The sequence below is a fragment of the Desmodus rotundus genome, chromosome 2 (genome assembly GCF_022682495.2).
Source record: "Desmodus rotundus isolate HL8 chromosome 2, HLdesRot8A.1, whole genome shotgun sequence".
NCBI lineage: Eukaryota > Metazoa > Chordata > Mammalia > Chiroptera > Phyllostomidae > Desmodus > Desmodus rotundus.
In genome coordinates, this window is record NC_071388.1 from 145,853,166 (window position 1) to 145,867,424 (window position 14,259).

A 14,259-nucleotide genomic window follows, 5' to 3' on the forward strand; every position below is an offset into this window, starting at 1 on the left:
TTTGCCCTTGATGTCAAGTAAACTACACGTGTTGAAAAAGACCTGTGCTTCACTCTGCTGTCCTCTGCACGGTCTGCATACAGTTGACACCCCTTTTGGAGCTTCACTGTAACCTCGCAGAATTAACTCGTTGTAAGAAAACACTCTTTTCCCTAAGGGACAGTGTGAATTAGGTAATTTAGAGCTGATGAAAGGTATTTCCAAATGGATTCTTAAATTTTTATACCAGACATTAATAGCTTTGTCCTCCCTCTGTGCCTGTTAAGTGTATGTGTGACACATATGTCTTCACTTAAGCAGTTGATTCTCTACAGGTTCCAGTTACGTGTGTTGGTAACCATCACCTTCACCCTTTAAACTGCTTTTATTGCATTGAAACGTTTTAAAAGATTTGGTACTTTGCTTTTCTAACAGCATTTCATGTCTAGGTTGCTGAATATTATAATTTTATGCTGAGATTGATGAGGTTTGTTGAGTTATTTAGGCATATTATATGATATCTGGTCCATTAAAGGATCACATGTAAGATATACCAACATATAATTTGTTGGAATACAGAATTTATCTTTTTGTTTCAATAGAGTGTTATTTACTAAATTGAAAGCTTGAACTCTGAATGAGTTAATTTCCAATCCAAAAGTGACTGATTTAATCTAACATATAAACCAGGTTCACATTAGGTGCTTGCAAAATATATAATTACTAGTTTCTCTTAAGATTTTGAGAGTCTTATGACAAATACAAAGAAAAAAATACAGTCCTACAGAGACTGAAAATATAGTTTTCAGTGTATGAAAATGAAAATAAAATTATTTTCTTTAAGTAACCCTGAGTGACGATGAAATTTTAGCTGAAGGTTTAAATGATTGACATATTTCTGGGGTGCTTTTTGCATGTGCTAAGTAGAACTGTGGCTTATTTACTCCTGTGTCTTTCAAGTAAGCTGTGGACAGTGATTTCTTTCTCCAAAGGCTGTGTAGACATGCTAGGCATTTCATGAGGCTGATGGGTTTTACAAAGAAAGACTAATATTTCTTGTGGTTTATGTAAAGAAAATGCATTAGCTATGCTGACTATAGATTTCCTTTTCATAAAACAATTATTTTTGATTTGCTTTTAAACAGTTGTTAGTCTGTAATCCTTATACACGTGGGTATAAGAGAGATTACTTGAAATTTATTTAAACCAAATGGAATTGTGTTTCATATTGCAAAAGTTGCATTAATAGAAACTGAAATACCTTACGGTAAATTTCTCCAAATTTCTTTGAATGGTTAATGAATTCATTAAAACAACAATTCCTAGTGATTTAATAACAATTAGGTTTTGTTACTGTTTTTTTTTTTTTTTTTTTTAACAGTGGCTTATCCTTTCAAGTGTGTAATTCAGTTTTAGAATATTAAGTATGAGTTAGCGTAAATTCTTAATGAGTATTTTGGAAAATTTTATATAACCTTTCAGAGGAGGCATCCTTGAAACTTGATTTAATAGCATAATACAGTAGTATCTTCTGCCTGTTTAAGGGTTTTCATTGCTAACATATTCCTCTACTTTTTGACCTTATCCTAGTACATGGTTATTTAGGTAGTAGAAAACCGAGCCCTTTTCTTATGGATGTACTTGTTGAAATTTCTGTAAAATTGAAATAAAGTAAGAAATCTCATATCTGGTGAAGTGGTACAAGTTCACCTAGGCACAAAGCAAAGAACTTTTTTATTACATTTTACTTTCTAGAAAGTTAGACCCTTCACTTTTCTCATGTGCTTCTGAGACCTTCTGCTAAAAGATGTGCCAAATGTCAACTGTCCCAGGAAAATACTTTTCATAGACTTGAAAAAAGGTTGAAGAGCTATCCTTAATAGACCATCATAAAAGAAATTATAGACATTTATCTCACTGACATTATCTGATGTGCATGATCCAAGGAATATTAAGAACCCAAACAATTGTAAGTTGAAGTCCACTTTCATAATTAACCTTGCATTTTTGAGATGGGGAGGGCTGGTTCTACTGTGGAATATTACTATTCCTATCACAATTGCTCCATTCCTTTTTGTTACCAAAATTTTTTTTTAAAAAGTCATTTCTAGAGTAGGTTAGTGGCAGTAAAAGTAATGGCTTGTGCTGTTGGAGTTTGTTTATATGAGCATTGGTAAGTGAAACGGATTGTAGATCAAGTTTTTTGCTAACTTCAAAAATACTTTTCTTTTTACCTCAGCCCAGAGAACATGGGACTTCTCGACCCCGCTACCAGTGATGGGCGAGTCATTTTCTTCTTGCCCTGGCAAAAGATGACTATAGCTGGCACAACCGACACACCGACCGACATCACACACCACCCGATCCCTTCGGAGGAAGACATCAACTTCATTTTGAACGAAGTGCGCAACTACCTGAGCTGCGATGTCGAAGGTAATGAGCCCGCTTCTGTACGTCTGTCTTCTCTCTTAGAAGTCTCCCATACCATTCTAGCTCTCTCTAGGTACCTGCCGTGTCTCCACTGCGCCTCATCTTCACACCGGGCCTGCTCTAGTTCCTAGCGATCACCACTGCTTTCAGAAGATTTGTGAGGACCAAATTATAACACAATGGGAAGGAGTTGCCTTTTTTTCCTACTACTTATACAGTCTTTTTCTGATATATATATTTATTTTTATCCTCACTGGAGAACATGCTTATTGATTTCGGAGAGAGGGGAAGAGAGGGAGAGACAGAAGGAGAGAAACATTGATGTGAGAGGAAAACATCGTATGGTTGCCTCTCATACGTGCCCCAGCTGGGGGCTGAACCTGCAGCCTAGGCGTGTGCCCTGATGGAGAGTCAAACCTGTGACCTTTTGGTTTACGGGATGATACTCCAACAACTGAGCCATGTCAGCCAGGGCTCTGATACTTTTTAATGGCAAGATTAGAGTGAGCTTTAAACACGTGAGCTTTAAACATGCGTGCTCTTCGAGAACAGTATGAAATGTTTGTATTGCTATTTAATTTCTAGAGCTTGGGAAGATCTGATTTACAGATACAGGATATTCCTAGGAAATAATTAGAAAAATGAGAGTGTATTCTAAGAAGCTTAGTGAGCTATTACTATGCGGCAAGTAAAGTGTCGATAGTGGATTTAGGTAAGAAGTGTAACTATGCTTGCTTGAATTCAAAAAGCCAGTTTGCTTCTTTCCATTGCTAACCTAAACATACTTTCTTTTAACTTGGATGTCATAACATTTCCTCTAGTGAATATATATAGTGATTTTTTAAAAATCCAGGCTCATTTCGGAAGTTTCCAAACATCCTTCTGTATTTCCTGTCTCAGTTAATAGCCTCCTCATCCATCTAGCCAGCCAAGCCAGGAATGGCATGCCCGTCTTTGGTGGTCCTTCTCTTCTCACGTCTAGTTCAGTTTTCTGTCAGTGCTCACTCCTTAAGTCCCCCTTCACTTTATTGCCCTTGTTCATACCTGTCATTTCTCACTTGAACAGTTACCTTGGCCCCTAACTGGCTTCCATAAGACTGGTCTCTGTCCCCACCCAGTCTGATCTTTCCATCAGAACTGTTTTTCTAAAACAATTTTAGTCATCACATCCCTGCACTAAAATATCCCTTATATGTCTCCCCACTGAATTTTGGAAAAGTTCTAAACTATCTTACAGTCTGTCTTTGCACGTTTATATTCAACTACTTCTATGCCGTCTATGGTCTAATCCAGGGTTGTCGAACTCATTTTCACTGGGGGCCACATCAGCCTTGCAGTTGCCTTTGAAGGGCCGAATGTAATTTTAGGACTGTATCAGTGTAACTACTTAACAGTAAAGTGACAGCTCGGCGCTGCCACCTGGTAGAAACAAGGTGCTGGGCCGGATCAAACAAGGTGGAGGGCCGGGTTTGGCCCACGGGCCTTGTGTTTGCCACCTGTGGTCTAATCGTATTGTATTACTTAGTATATCCAAATCAGGTCATGTGCTTTTAAACCTCCTCCTTGTTTAGACTGAAGCCGTACTCTGGGATGCCGTTTTCCCTAGCTTTTCATCTTGGCTTTGTACCGTGGTGCTCCCACAGAAGGTTGGTCTAGTATATCACTTTATATTATAGGTCATAGTGTGAGATATATTCTCACTTGGAGCTCCTTGAGGGTAGGATTCTTTATTCAGCTACAAAGTTCACTCTGTGTTTGGTATGCCACTCATGATTATTTTGAATTAAAATGAATTAGGAATAGGTGTTATCAGGGTTTTTGATGCTGTTAGCCGTTTCGAAGTCTTTCTATATGAAGGTAAACTTTTCAAGGCTTTTGGAAAATAGTCTTTATTTTTACCAGGAATCTTCTACAATGTTGGCTTCAGTGGAGGACATGTGAAAACAACTTTTGTCTTGATGTGACTCACCAGCATACATGGATTTTTTTCCCCAGAAGATGTTTTTTTTATTGTGTAATCACATATTTACAAACAAACAAAACAAACAACTTTAAAAAATGGTTCAGGTCACTCTCCTACTTTAATTGATTGAGTTATATTTTACAGTTTCAGTTTCTTCTAATTTCAAGTAGTGGATTTCATTTCAAGTAGAGTCTCTTTGTATATCTATAATAATAGTACAAATATATCAAATATATGTGATTGAAATCCATATGGCTAATACTTATGGTTTTCTATCTTAGCCTTATAAGCAGGAAGTTTGATTGTTGTAGCAAGAAATAAAATTAATTCAAGAGCAGAGAGCTCTTGTTGACAGTTTCCAAATTCTTAAAGTTCAAATGCAGTAACGATGAGAAATCTAACTGCTTATACATGCCGAGAAGCTGGATGTGCGGGAAACAGATTTGGTTCCAAAAGGCCTCCATGCCCATAATGTAGGTGGGGATTTCCACCAGTGAAATAAGCTTTGGGCTGTAACAGGGACTGGATCTTGTACCATTCTCTTTTATTCTGTCTATAAATAGATGGAAGACTTTTGTAATACTGGGGGGACCTGGTTGATCTATAAAGCTTGTTTCAGTTAACAAACATACCTTTTGGTAGTCAGGAAATTGGTGAAACTAACAATTTTGTCAATTCTGATTTTTGATACAAGTGGTTGAAATTGATATCTAAACACTGTAAATCAAGCCTTTCTCCTGGTGATCTGGGGTCTTGAGGTTAAGAGTTCTCCAGATAGCAAATACCTGGGATAAAAGCAGAGATCGTAGCTCTTTCATATACTTCATTTGTATTCCTGTGTACCCATCTGTCACACTTGCCTACTTATAAACTTACCCTTTTAAACAATTAATGGTGAATGATTCTTTAGAGTTGCTTTTGAGTCTTATTTCTAATGAACTGAAAGCCTCCTGTTTGAGAAATTGCCCTCAGTCTTCATAGAGTATCAGCTGAAGGATGTCTTAAAATGAAGACATTCAAATTTGTATTTTTTCCCAAGGGATTTTGGTGAAACTAGAGAGAAACAAAAAATTCAGCTTCAGGCACCATTGAGTTATTTGAGTACATGCTATTGATACATATATTTTAATCGTTCCACTTGTGTATAATGGGTAGCACATGCTTTTTTTAAAAAAGATTTAATTTATTTATTTTTAAAGATAAGGGAAGGGAAGGAAAAATAGAGGGAGAGAAACATCCATGTGCAAGAGATACATCAGTCAGTCGCCTCTCGCACGCCCCCAACTGGGGAGCTGGCCTGCAACCCAGGCATGTGCCTTGACTAGGAATTGAACCAGCAACATTTTGGTGTGCAGGCTGGCATGCAGTCCACTGAGCCACACCAGGCAGGACCACGTACTTTATTTTTTAAGTCTAACACTATTGTGTATTTTTTATGCTAGACACTGCTTCTCATACTGCCTGTATTATCTCTTTGATTCTTTAGAACAACCTTATCAGGTATATTTTAATTCCCACTTTACAGATGAAGAAACTGAGACCCAGCAGTCTTAAGTTTCTTGCCAATAGCTCTTCTGTGTTGGAGCCATGATGTGAGTACAAGTCAGTCTAGCCTCAATATTTGTGCTTCTGAATACCGTACAGTACTCCGATCGGTAGTTTCGGGTTTCATGACGTGATATGATATTTAGTAGGGAATGAATTAAGTTTCTCAATTCATTTATGAAAGCTGCTCCACACCTTCAGAATGGTAGTGACCTGTGATCTCAACTGGCCTTATTTGAACTTATATATTAAACTAGATGAGATTTCATATATCCTAACTAAACTCTTTGACCAAGCAGTCTTATTTACAGATTCAAAAATTAAAAAATTTGATTTTGATCCTAGAGCAATAGTTTTAAATTGTTTGCATTCATCATGGTTGAAATATCATTTTAAAAGGATTTATCAAATGGATGAATAGTAAAATTCTGACAACAGTTTCTGAGCCTTCCCAAATGGCTATATCCTTAAGAAAAAAAAAGTGTCAAATCTTAACACTCCATGCTGTTCACAGCAGCTGCCACACTTCTGCAAAATGCGTTGGAAGAATTCTGAAAAGCATTTTGCCTGTTGGGAATAAGACCATGTCTTCTTTTACGAGTTAGAAAGCTTTCCATTCACAGGCTGAATTTTCTAGATTACTTGTTTGTTCTTTTCTGAAATGAATGGGTAATTGATAGTTGTGTGGTGCATATGGGGGTTAGGAAGAAAAATGATCTTTTGAAAAATGTATCATTAAGTCTGCTGTGTAGAGGTTAATCAGAAGGATGCAGTGGCGAAACTAAGCTCTGACTTAAAGGGATTGAGAGAGACAGAAGATTTGCAGAGTGCTTTATCCATGTAGTTTTTCTGGAGTGCTTCTCTAGGCAGCTTCTCTAGTTGTGCACGGGTTTCCCACATGCAATTAGCCGTGTTTATAGATTGCCTGCTATTCAATTAACAACTGAGCTGGCCGTATCAACTCACTGCAGACCTGCCTTTTCACTGCCAGAGATTGTACCAGGGTTATCAACTTACACAGGCTTGGATGCCTTCCAGCTGTTTAATTACAGTGTCACATGTTTTGCTTTTTCTAGTTTCATTAGTTTATAAATGTAATATGGTATCTTATTTCTGTGATTAACACTTCATTTCAGCAGGTTAAACATGCTGGTAGAGAAGTATTGATTTCTGACACTATTTCCCCTGTGCTCATTTAGATATTTTCCCATGCTTTTTATTGATTTTTTGAAAGTGGCACACATGAGAAGGAACACCCCCAAATGTATGGCTAAATAACCGATGTGAAACAAAACCACACATTTAGCTCTTAATTGTCCCTTCCCATGGGCTTCATTTTGTATTAATTTTTAAAACAAACACTTGTCTTGCCAAGTTTTTATGAGTAAGAATATTAATTATAATTTGAAGAAATTACATAGCATTTAGTCTTTTCAACCAGCTATGAAAAATGTCTGTTCAACTTTACTACTTTTATGATATTTTATTCTTTATATGTTATATATACTAAAACCTGAATTAGTTATTTATCAGCATTATAATAAAAATATTTCTGAAACTTGATGGTAGGACAATTTTGTTCTCTCACTATCTTTTAGAAAGTGTAGTCAAGGACTTTCATATGCCGAAGTACTTGCAGGTTTATTTTAACACCTGGGCAGTGGACATTTATACACTCAACTGGATGCCATGTGGGCGAGCCACCCTGAAAAGTGGCGTTTAATGAGGTTTTTCTCAGCTTTAATGGTAGCGTTGTTTCCTGTCATCTTGTTTTGTTTAAAGTGTTCATTTCGAAAGGCAATATCCAATTGTTTAAATGTACAGTCATTAGAAATCTTATATAAAGCCTAGCATATTGGCTCAGAGGCCCACGTATTCTTGCTTTTTATTTGGTAATGTCAGCACTAGTTGTTTGATATAGAAAGTTCCGGGAATGTTTAATATGCCACTTGATATTTAGTGATCACTATACATGACCCCACTTAATATTTATTGATCATTATACATGAATACTATATATACTGTACATTGATACGGTATACAGAGTCCTCAGAAATACTAGAATTGACATTGCTGAAGACTTTCAACATGGTGAGGAAGATGAAATAGTAATGAAATAGTAATGAAATCTTATTTAGCTTTCCTGGCAGTATGAGAACCAGAAAAATCAAGATGCATCTTTGCGCTCTGAAGCATAAAAGCCTCGAGCTGAGTTATGTGCTTCCCACATTATATACCATAGAGAGATGATGTTCACTACCTACTCTTGGCTACAACGTCAGTGCTGGAACTGCCACCTGGGTAGGAACTTGAGGGTAATAGTACTAAATTGAGTAAAACAAACCATATTTTTTTATTTCTTTGAACTTGTGAGATTAATAGGAGAGGAGGATACTTTGAAATGGTAAATGTGGGACTCGTTATGATAGTAAAGTGTTTGGGGGGAAAGGGTGCTTTTACAGTATGTTGCAAAAGGAAGTACTAATGAGCAAAGGAAGTACAGTCAAATGTCACTGAAAAGAGGCTCCATAGAGATGTGGGCAAGGGGGCCATGGCGGCAGTAACCAGCGTGATGATCTAGCAGAACGAATCTGAGGTCTCCTACTTGGCGGCTTTTACTCTAGTGCTGTGCAACCATAACCACATGTGGCTATTTAAATTTAAATTCGTTAAAATCAAATAAAATTTGAAATTCAGTTTCCATGAACCACATTTCAAGTGCTGAATGGCTACATGCGTAAGTGGCTAGTGAATTGGACAGCGTAGATACCGAACATTCTCACCACTGCAGAAAAGTCTGTGGCACAGTGTTGCTCTCCAGAGTCTGGAAGGAGCTATGTATACCTTTAGAGAAGGAAATACTCAGTTTAATAATCATTGAATTTGTGGTTTTTGTTATATATATAGAGGAAGAACTCTGGATGTAAAAAGGCTCAAGAGGTGATTAATTTAGTGACTCAGCAATATCTAAGGTGCTTGGCCCTTGTCTCTCTTCACGCTGCCACCTTCCAAGCGGGCTTCGTCCCAGGGTTGTTTCCTTCATGGTGACACTATGGCTGCAGTGGTGCCAGGCGATGTAAAAGATCCTCTGTGCTGTCTGCTGCATTTGAATTCCTTGGTTTCAGAGAACCTTAATTAGTTTTTGTTTGAAAGTGTACAAGGGTTCCACTGTGGGTGAATACTGGGGGAAAATACTGCTTTGGGTAAAAAAGGAGAGAAAGCTGTTAGTTGGGTTAGTTCCTGTCTCGTATACAAGTGGTTGGAATTCGTGTTTCATGTGTTTAGCTATGATCTGTCCCATGGCCATAGATTATGTCTGAGTTTGGGGGGTGAGGAGATAGAAGCACTTTATTCTTTAGCAGCAAATAGCTTTTTGAATAATCCATAAAAATCATCAAATCTCAAGGTTGAGAGAAAAATGGTAGAAAGATAACCTGATCCAACCACCCTCTGGTCTAATAATATAAAAATCCTGCAGGCCATAAAGACTGATTCATATTTTAAATATGATTTAAAATTTGATTATCCTTAAATGTATCTTTTAAAATAAATTGAATCCCAAAATTTATCTGACACAATTCTTAGGCTAAAAACTGGATGTTAGGATATCAAGCAAAATAAATGACAGTTCCTAATACATTATAAACTCTTCCTGATAGTATATTCTTTTTTGAGTTTTAATTTAAAGGGTAAGCACTAAAAATGGTATCAGGATACCTAATGTTTTATTTAATATTTCTCTATGAATGAAAAACTTAAATGTTTTAGTTTGTTCTTTTTCTTTCAGACAACACAATTTCATACATACATTTTTCTTCCTTTATACCAGAAAAGGTAAAGCACTTGCCACAGAGATTATTTGCATATGCTTCAGATTTACTCTAGAAAGTCTAATTTTCCATCAAATAATTTTAAAATCAGTCAGAGGGCTTTAAGAGTTGAAACCAGATTCCTGGCCAGCGCGGCTCCCCGAGGGAGTTCACAGACACACTCTCGGACTTTGTGCTGACCACAGTGACGTTCTAAGTAGCTGGCGAGGTTTTATTTTTGACTCAGAGGGTGATTTCAGCTCTAATGGAAAATAGTGGTAATTTCCTAGTTAGGCTTTTTATAAAGAATAAAACATTGCATGATTTGTGTTGAGATTTTACAAGATTTTTGTGGAATCCTTTGAAGTAAAAATTAAACCCTATTCCATGTGAGCCATTAGGTTTAAACCTCTTTAAGAGAATGTACACATCAGAGGGGCCGGTCTAACCAGAATCCCAGCATCGAGACTCCCTTGTGGTCTCCTGTTAAGAAACCGGGAAGCCTGAGGCTTCCTCATGGGGTGTGTTTCTTCTTCCTTTGTTTCAGATACAGTGTTTGGATATGGGTTTGATTAGACACCCTTGTAGAAGCATGTGAGTACTACATCTTTCAGAATACGGTCCTGTTAAGAGTGTAGCCCTTAACAGGCTATATTGAAATATGCCAGATTTACCTTATTTCCAATATAACTTAGGGTCTTTTTTCTGTATTTGGTCAGGTGCTTTTCTTTCTTTCTTTCTTTTTTTTTTATGGACTACTCCAGTCATTTCAAGGAGTTTTGGGGACTCTTTACACAGAGTCTGCTAGGTACATAGCTAAATGCTTTTCAGGGGCTGCTGTCTATAAATATCTAGGAGGTTCACTGTACAAAAGCACATGACCACCGGGTAGGTGGCATCTGAGATCCAGACTGCACTCTGCCCTCCAAACGGTACCTACTGAATGAAATGGTTTAATCTGAAGGAAGGCATGGGTATGGTATGGGCTGGTAGGGGCACTGATAATTGTGTATTGTATGTAGAATATTTCTATAATCTTCTCAAACTTGAATTATATCAAATTTTCCTTTTATCTTGTTATTTTATCGTTGTGATTAAATTCCATAATATCATGAAATTTACTATTTTAACCATTTTTAAGTGTATAATTCTGTAATATACAATATATTTACATTTTTGTGTCACCATCACCACCATCCATTTCCAGAATTTTTTATGGTCCCCAATCTGTTCCCATTGAACATTAACTCCCTATACCTCCCTACGTCCTTCTGGTGGCCGCTATTTTACTTTCTCTATGAATTTAACTGCTCTAGGCTCATCACATAAATGGAATCGTACAATATTTGTCCTTTTGTGACTGGTTTATTTCCCTTAGCATAATATCTTCAGTGCTTATCCATGCTGTAGCATATGTCAGAACTTCCTTGTTTTTTAAGGCTGAATAATATTCCGTTGTATGTACATAATGCATTTGCCAGTCTGTTTACCTGTTGGCGGACTCTTGGGTTGTTTCCATGTTTTGGCTATTATGAATGGTGCTGCCATGAATTGAAATTTTCCCTGCTTTCTCTTTTTGGTTTGAACCCAGAAATGTACTTGCTAGATCACCCGGTAATTCTGTGTTTTATTCTTTCAGTAACTGCCATGCATTTACCCATAGTAGCTGTATCATTTCACTTTCCCATCAAAAATATCCCAATTTTTCTACATCCTCGCCAACATTTGTTGTTTTCTGAGGTTTTTGGTTACTTAATTTTTTACAGTAGCCTTCCTAATGGATATGAAGTTGTGTATCATTGTGATTTTCATTTCTATTTTCCTAATGATTAGTGATATTGGGCATGTTTTTATGTGATAATTGGCCATTTGCACATCTTCTTTGGAGAAATATTTATTCAAATCCTTTGCCCATATTTCAATTGAGTTGTTTTTTAGTGAGAGTTTTAGTTGTTCTTATATGTCCTAGATATTAACCCCTTTCAGTTATATGATTTGCAGATATTCTCTCCCATTACATGACGTGCATTTTCATGCTGTTGGTAGTGTCCTCTGATGTACAAATATTTTAAATCTTGATGAAGTCCATTTTATCTATTTTTTCTTGTGCAGCCTGTGCCTTTGGTGTCATAGGCAATAAATCATTGCCAAGTGCAATGTCATGAAGCTTTCCCCCTATATTTTCTTCTCAATGTTTTATAGTTTTTAGCTCTAATGTATAGGTTTTTGATCCATTTTGAGTTAATTTTTACATATGGTGGAAAGTAGAAGTCCAACTTTGTTTATTTTTTTTGCATGTGGATATCCAGTTTTCCCATTTTCTCATTATTTTTATCACTGCGGGTACTGGCTAGGAGTAAGATGGAGAATGACCCCAAGTCATGGTGTAATCAAAATTGCATTTCCCTATTATCCAGGGTTGGATTAACTAATTTTTCAAAGTAAGTGCAACAGGACCAGGTAAGCAGTTACCTCCCCAGAGTCGGCAGCTGTGGGACTGGTACACATGGTCCTGTCCTTGATTTGGAGAGTGGAGAGGAAAAAAGCTAAGCCATTCCTGAGGCTGATCTGGATAAAGAAAAGTTGATTCTGAAAGCTCTGCCTTGGTCTTGCCCTTGCCCCTGATAGTGCACCAGGACCACAATTGGGTTACCCTTCTTAGCCAGTTTTTGGTCAGTAATGAGTACTCTATTTAACTTCCGTCTAATTTTGTTGGTATTTAGGGGCAATTTTGTTTTGGCAGAGATAATAAGAAAAATTTTACAGTATATTAAGTTTTCAAAGAGTTTCCACATATTGTAACACAAGTATTGTGTACCTATGTTAGGAGGAGACCGTATACCTGTTTTTTGTGGCAGTTATAAAGGTAATGGGATGAAAAAAGAGGATGGAAATTGTCAACAGTTTTGAAACAGTGCAATTAAATGATAAGAATGTGCTGCTCTGTCATTTAGAAGATGTTTGCTTTGGGCAAGTGGGTTAAACTTTTTTCGTCTCTTTTCTCATCTGTATAGTGAGAATAATAACAACCAGCACTGTGGGGCCTTGTGAGGTTAAATGAGATGAAATATATATGCCAAGTACTTTGACAAGGCGAGGCCTGCTGTAAGTGCTCTATTAAGGATCTTTGCTTCCCCTAAGAGGTAGCAAGATGTATTGTAGGAGGAAATACCACAAGTCATAAGTCTGTCGATTTGTTTTTATTTTGTTTCTCCCTGTTTTTTTGTTGTTCTTTTTAATTACTTCAAATTGTCCCAGCTCAGGGTTGCTAGCATTTGTTTCTTTTGTTTCCTCTTTGGTACCAGTGTCAATGATTTTCAAGGTTTTTTTTGCCTTTTTTTAAAATGGAGATTATCTTTGTAACAAAATAATTGAGGGGTTTTTTTGTACTTAACTACTCAGTTCTTATATTTAAGGTCTTTCCCTTTTAAAGTGCACACTCATGTGTTGCTCTTGCTGTGCTTTTTCCTGCTTATTAACCATTTTTGATAGTTCTACTGAGATGTCTGAGTAATCTTCCTAACCTTTGTCACTGGTCGTTCCCAGTGAGAAGAGGGGACGTCCTGGCAGCGTGGAGCGGTATTCGTCCACTTGTGACAGACCCCAAGTCTGCAGATACTCAGTCCATCTCCCGAAATCATGTTGTGGATATCAGTGAGAGTGGCCTCATCACTATAGCAGGTATAGGGTGTTACCTTGTTATTTGGGAATGCTTTAGGGGAGGACCTTGAGTTCGGTGTCACGCTGGAATCCTTTTTAATTCTAATCAACAGGGTATTATTAATTTTTTTTGATCTGAGTAAAATCTAACACATTGCTTGGTCATATTTGTTATAAACAACAGGTAGATTTGTTATTCAGAAATTGATAAGTGGTTAATTATAAAAAAGAATAAGGGGTAGTAGCCTAATGAATTATTTATCAACTTATTTGTAGGTGGAAAGTGGACAACCTATCGGTCCATGGCAGAGGATACCATCGATGCTGCAATCAAGGCTCATAACTTGAAAGCAGGACCGAGTAGAACAGTTGGGCTTTTCCTCCAAGGGGGCAAAGATTGGAGCCCCACACTCTACATTAGGCTTGTCCAAGATTATGGCCTTGAAAGCGAGGTGACTGTGATTGCCATACCATCTTACTTCTTACCTAACCTCACTATTTCCAGTAACAGAATCAGCAGCCACGTGGCCTCCCTGATTTAGAATTTCCTTTTGCTGGGATCATTTCTGTCTGTGTACCGTGGGAGTGAACTAATGGAGAAAAGGAGAAAGGGCTTATTTGCTTTAGTGGCCTAAAACACAATGCCCATTTTAGTTTCTGTTTTAAAATCTGGGGTTTGTTTGCTTCAGGCCTAGCAGACGGAGCATCCCAAATTCTTTCTACTGCGAACATGAGGAAGGCTGTTCTTGAGAAGTGATGTTGGGAGCAGAATGAAGCTGAAGCTTCATCAGTCACTGATACGGTGATACATGTGTAGCAGAGTTAGTGCTGGCCTAAGCATTTGGGGCCCAAGTGGTTTCCTCCCACAAAATC

At 37.3% G+C, this 14,259-nt stretch overlaps 1 protein-coding gene across 3 annotated transcripts in view; it reads left to right on the forward strand.

The window, feature by feature from the left end:
* The window catches only part of GPD2 (glycerol-3-phosphate dehydrogenase 2), a 129,166-nt gene that overhangs the window by 102,520 nt on the left and 12,387 nt on the right, over positions 1–14,259 (forward strand). For all 3 annotated transcript variants that reach the window (XM_053918684.2, XM_024579930.4, XM_045187391.3), the window contains exons 9-11: positions 2,219–2,412; positions 13,273–13,407; positions 13,663–13,838. In XM_053918684.2, the coding sequence (XP_053774659.1) occupies positions 2,219–2,412; positions 13,273–13,407; positions 13,663–13,838 (505 nt within the window). The remainder of the gene's footprint in view (positions 1–2,218; positions 2,413–13,272; positions 13,408–13,662; positions 13,839–14,259) is intronic.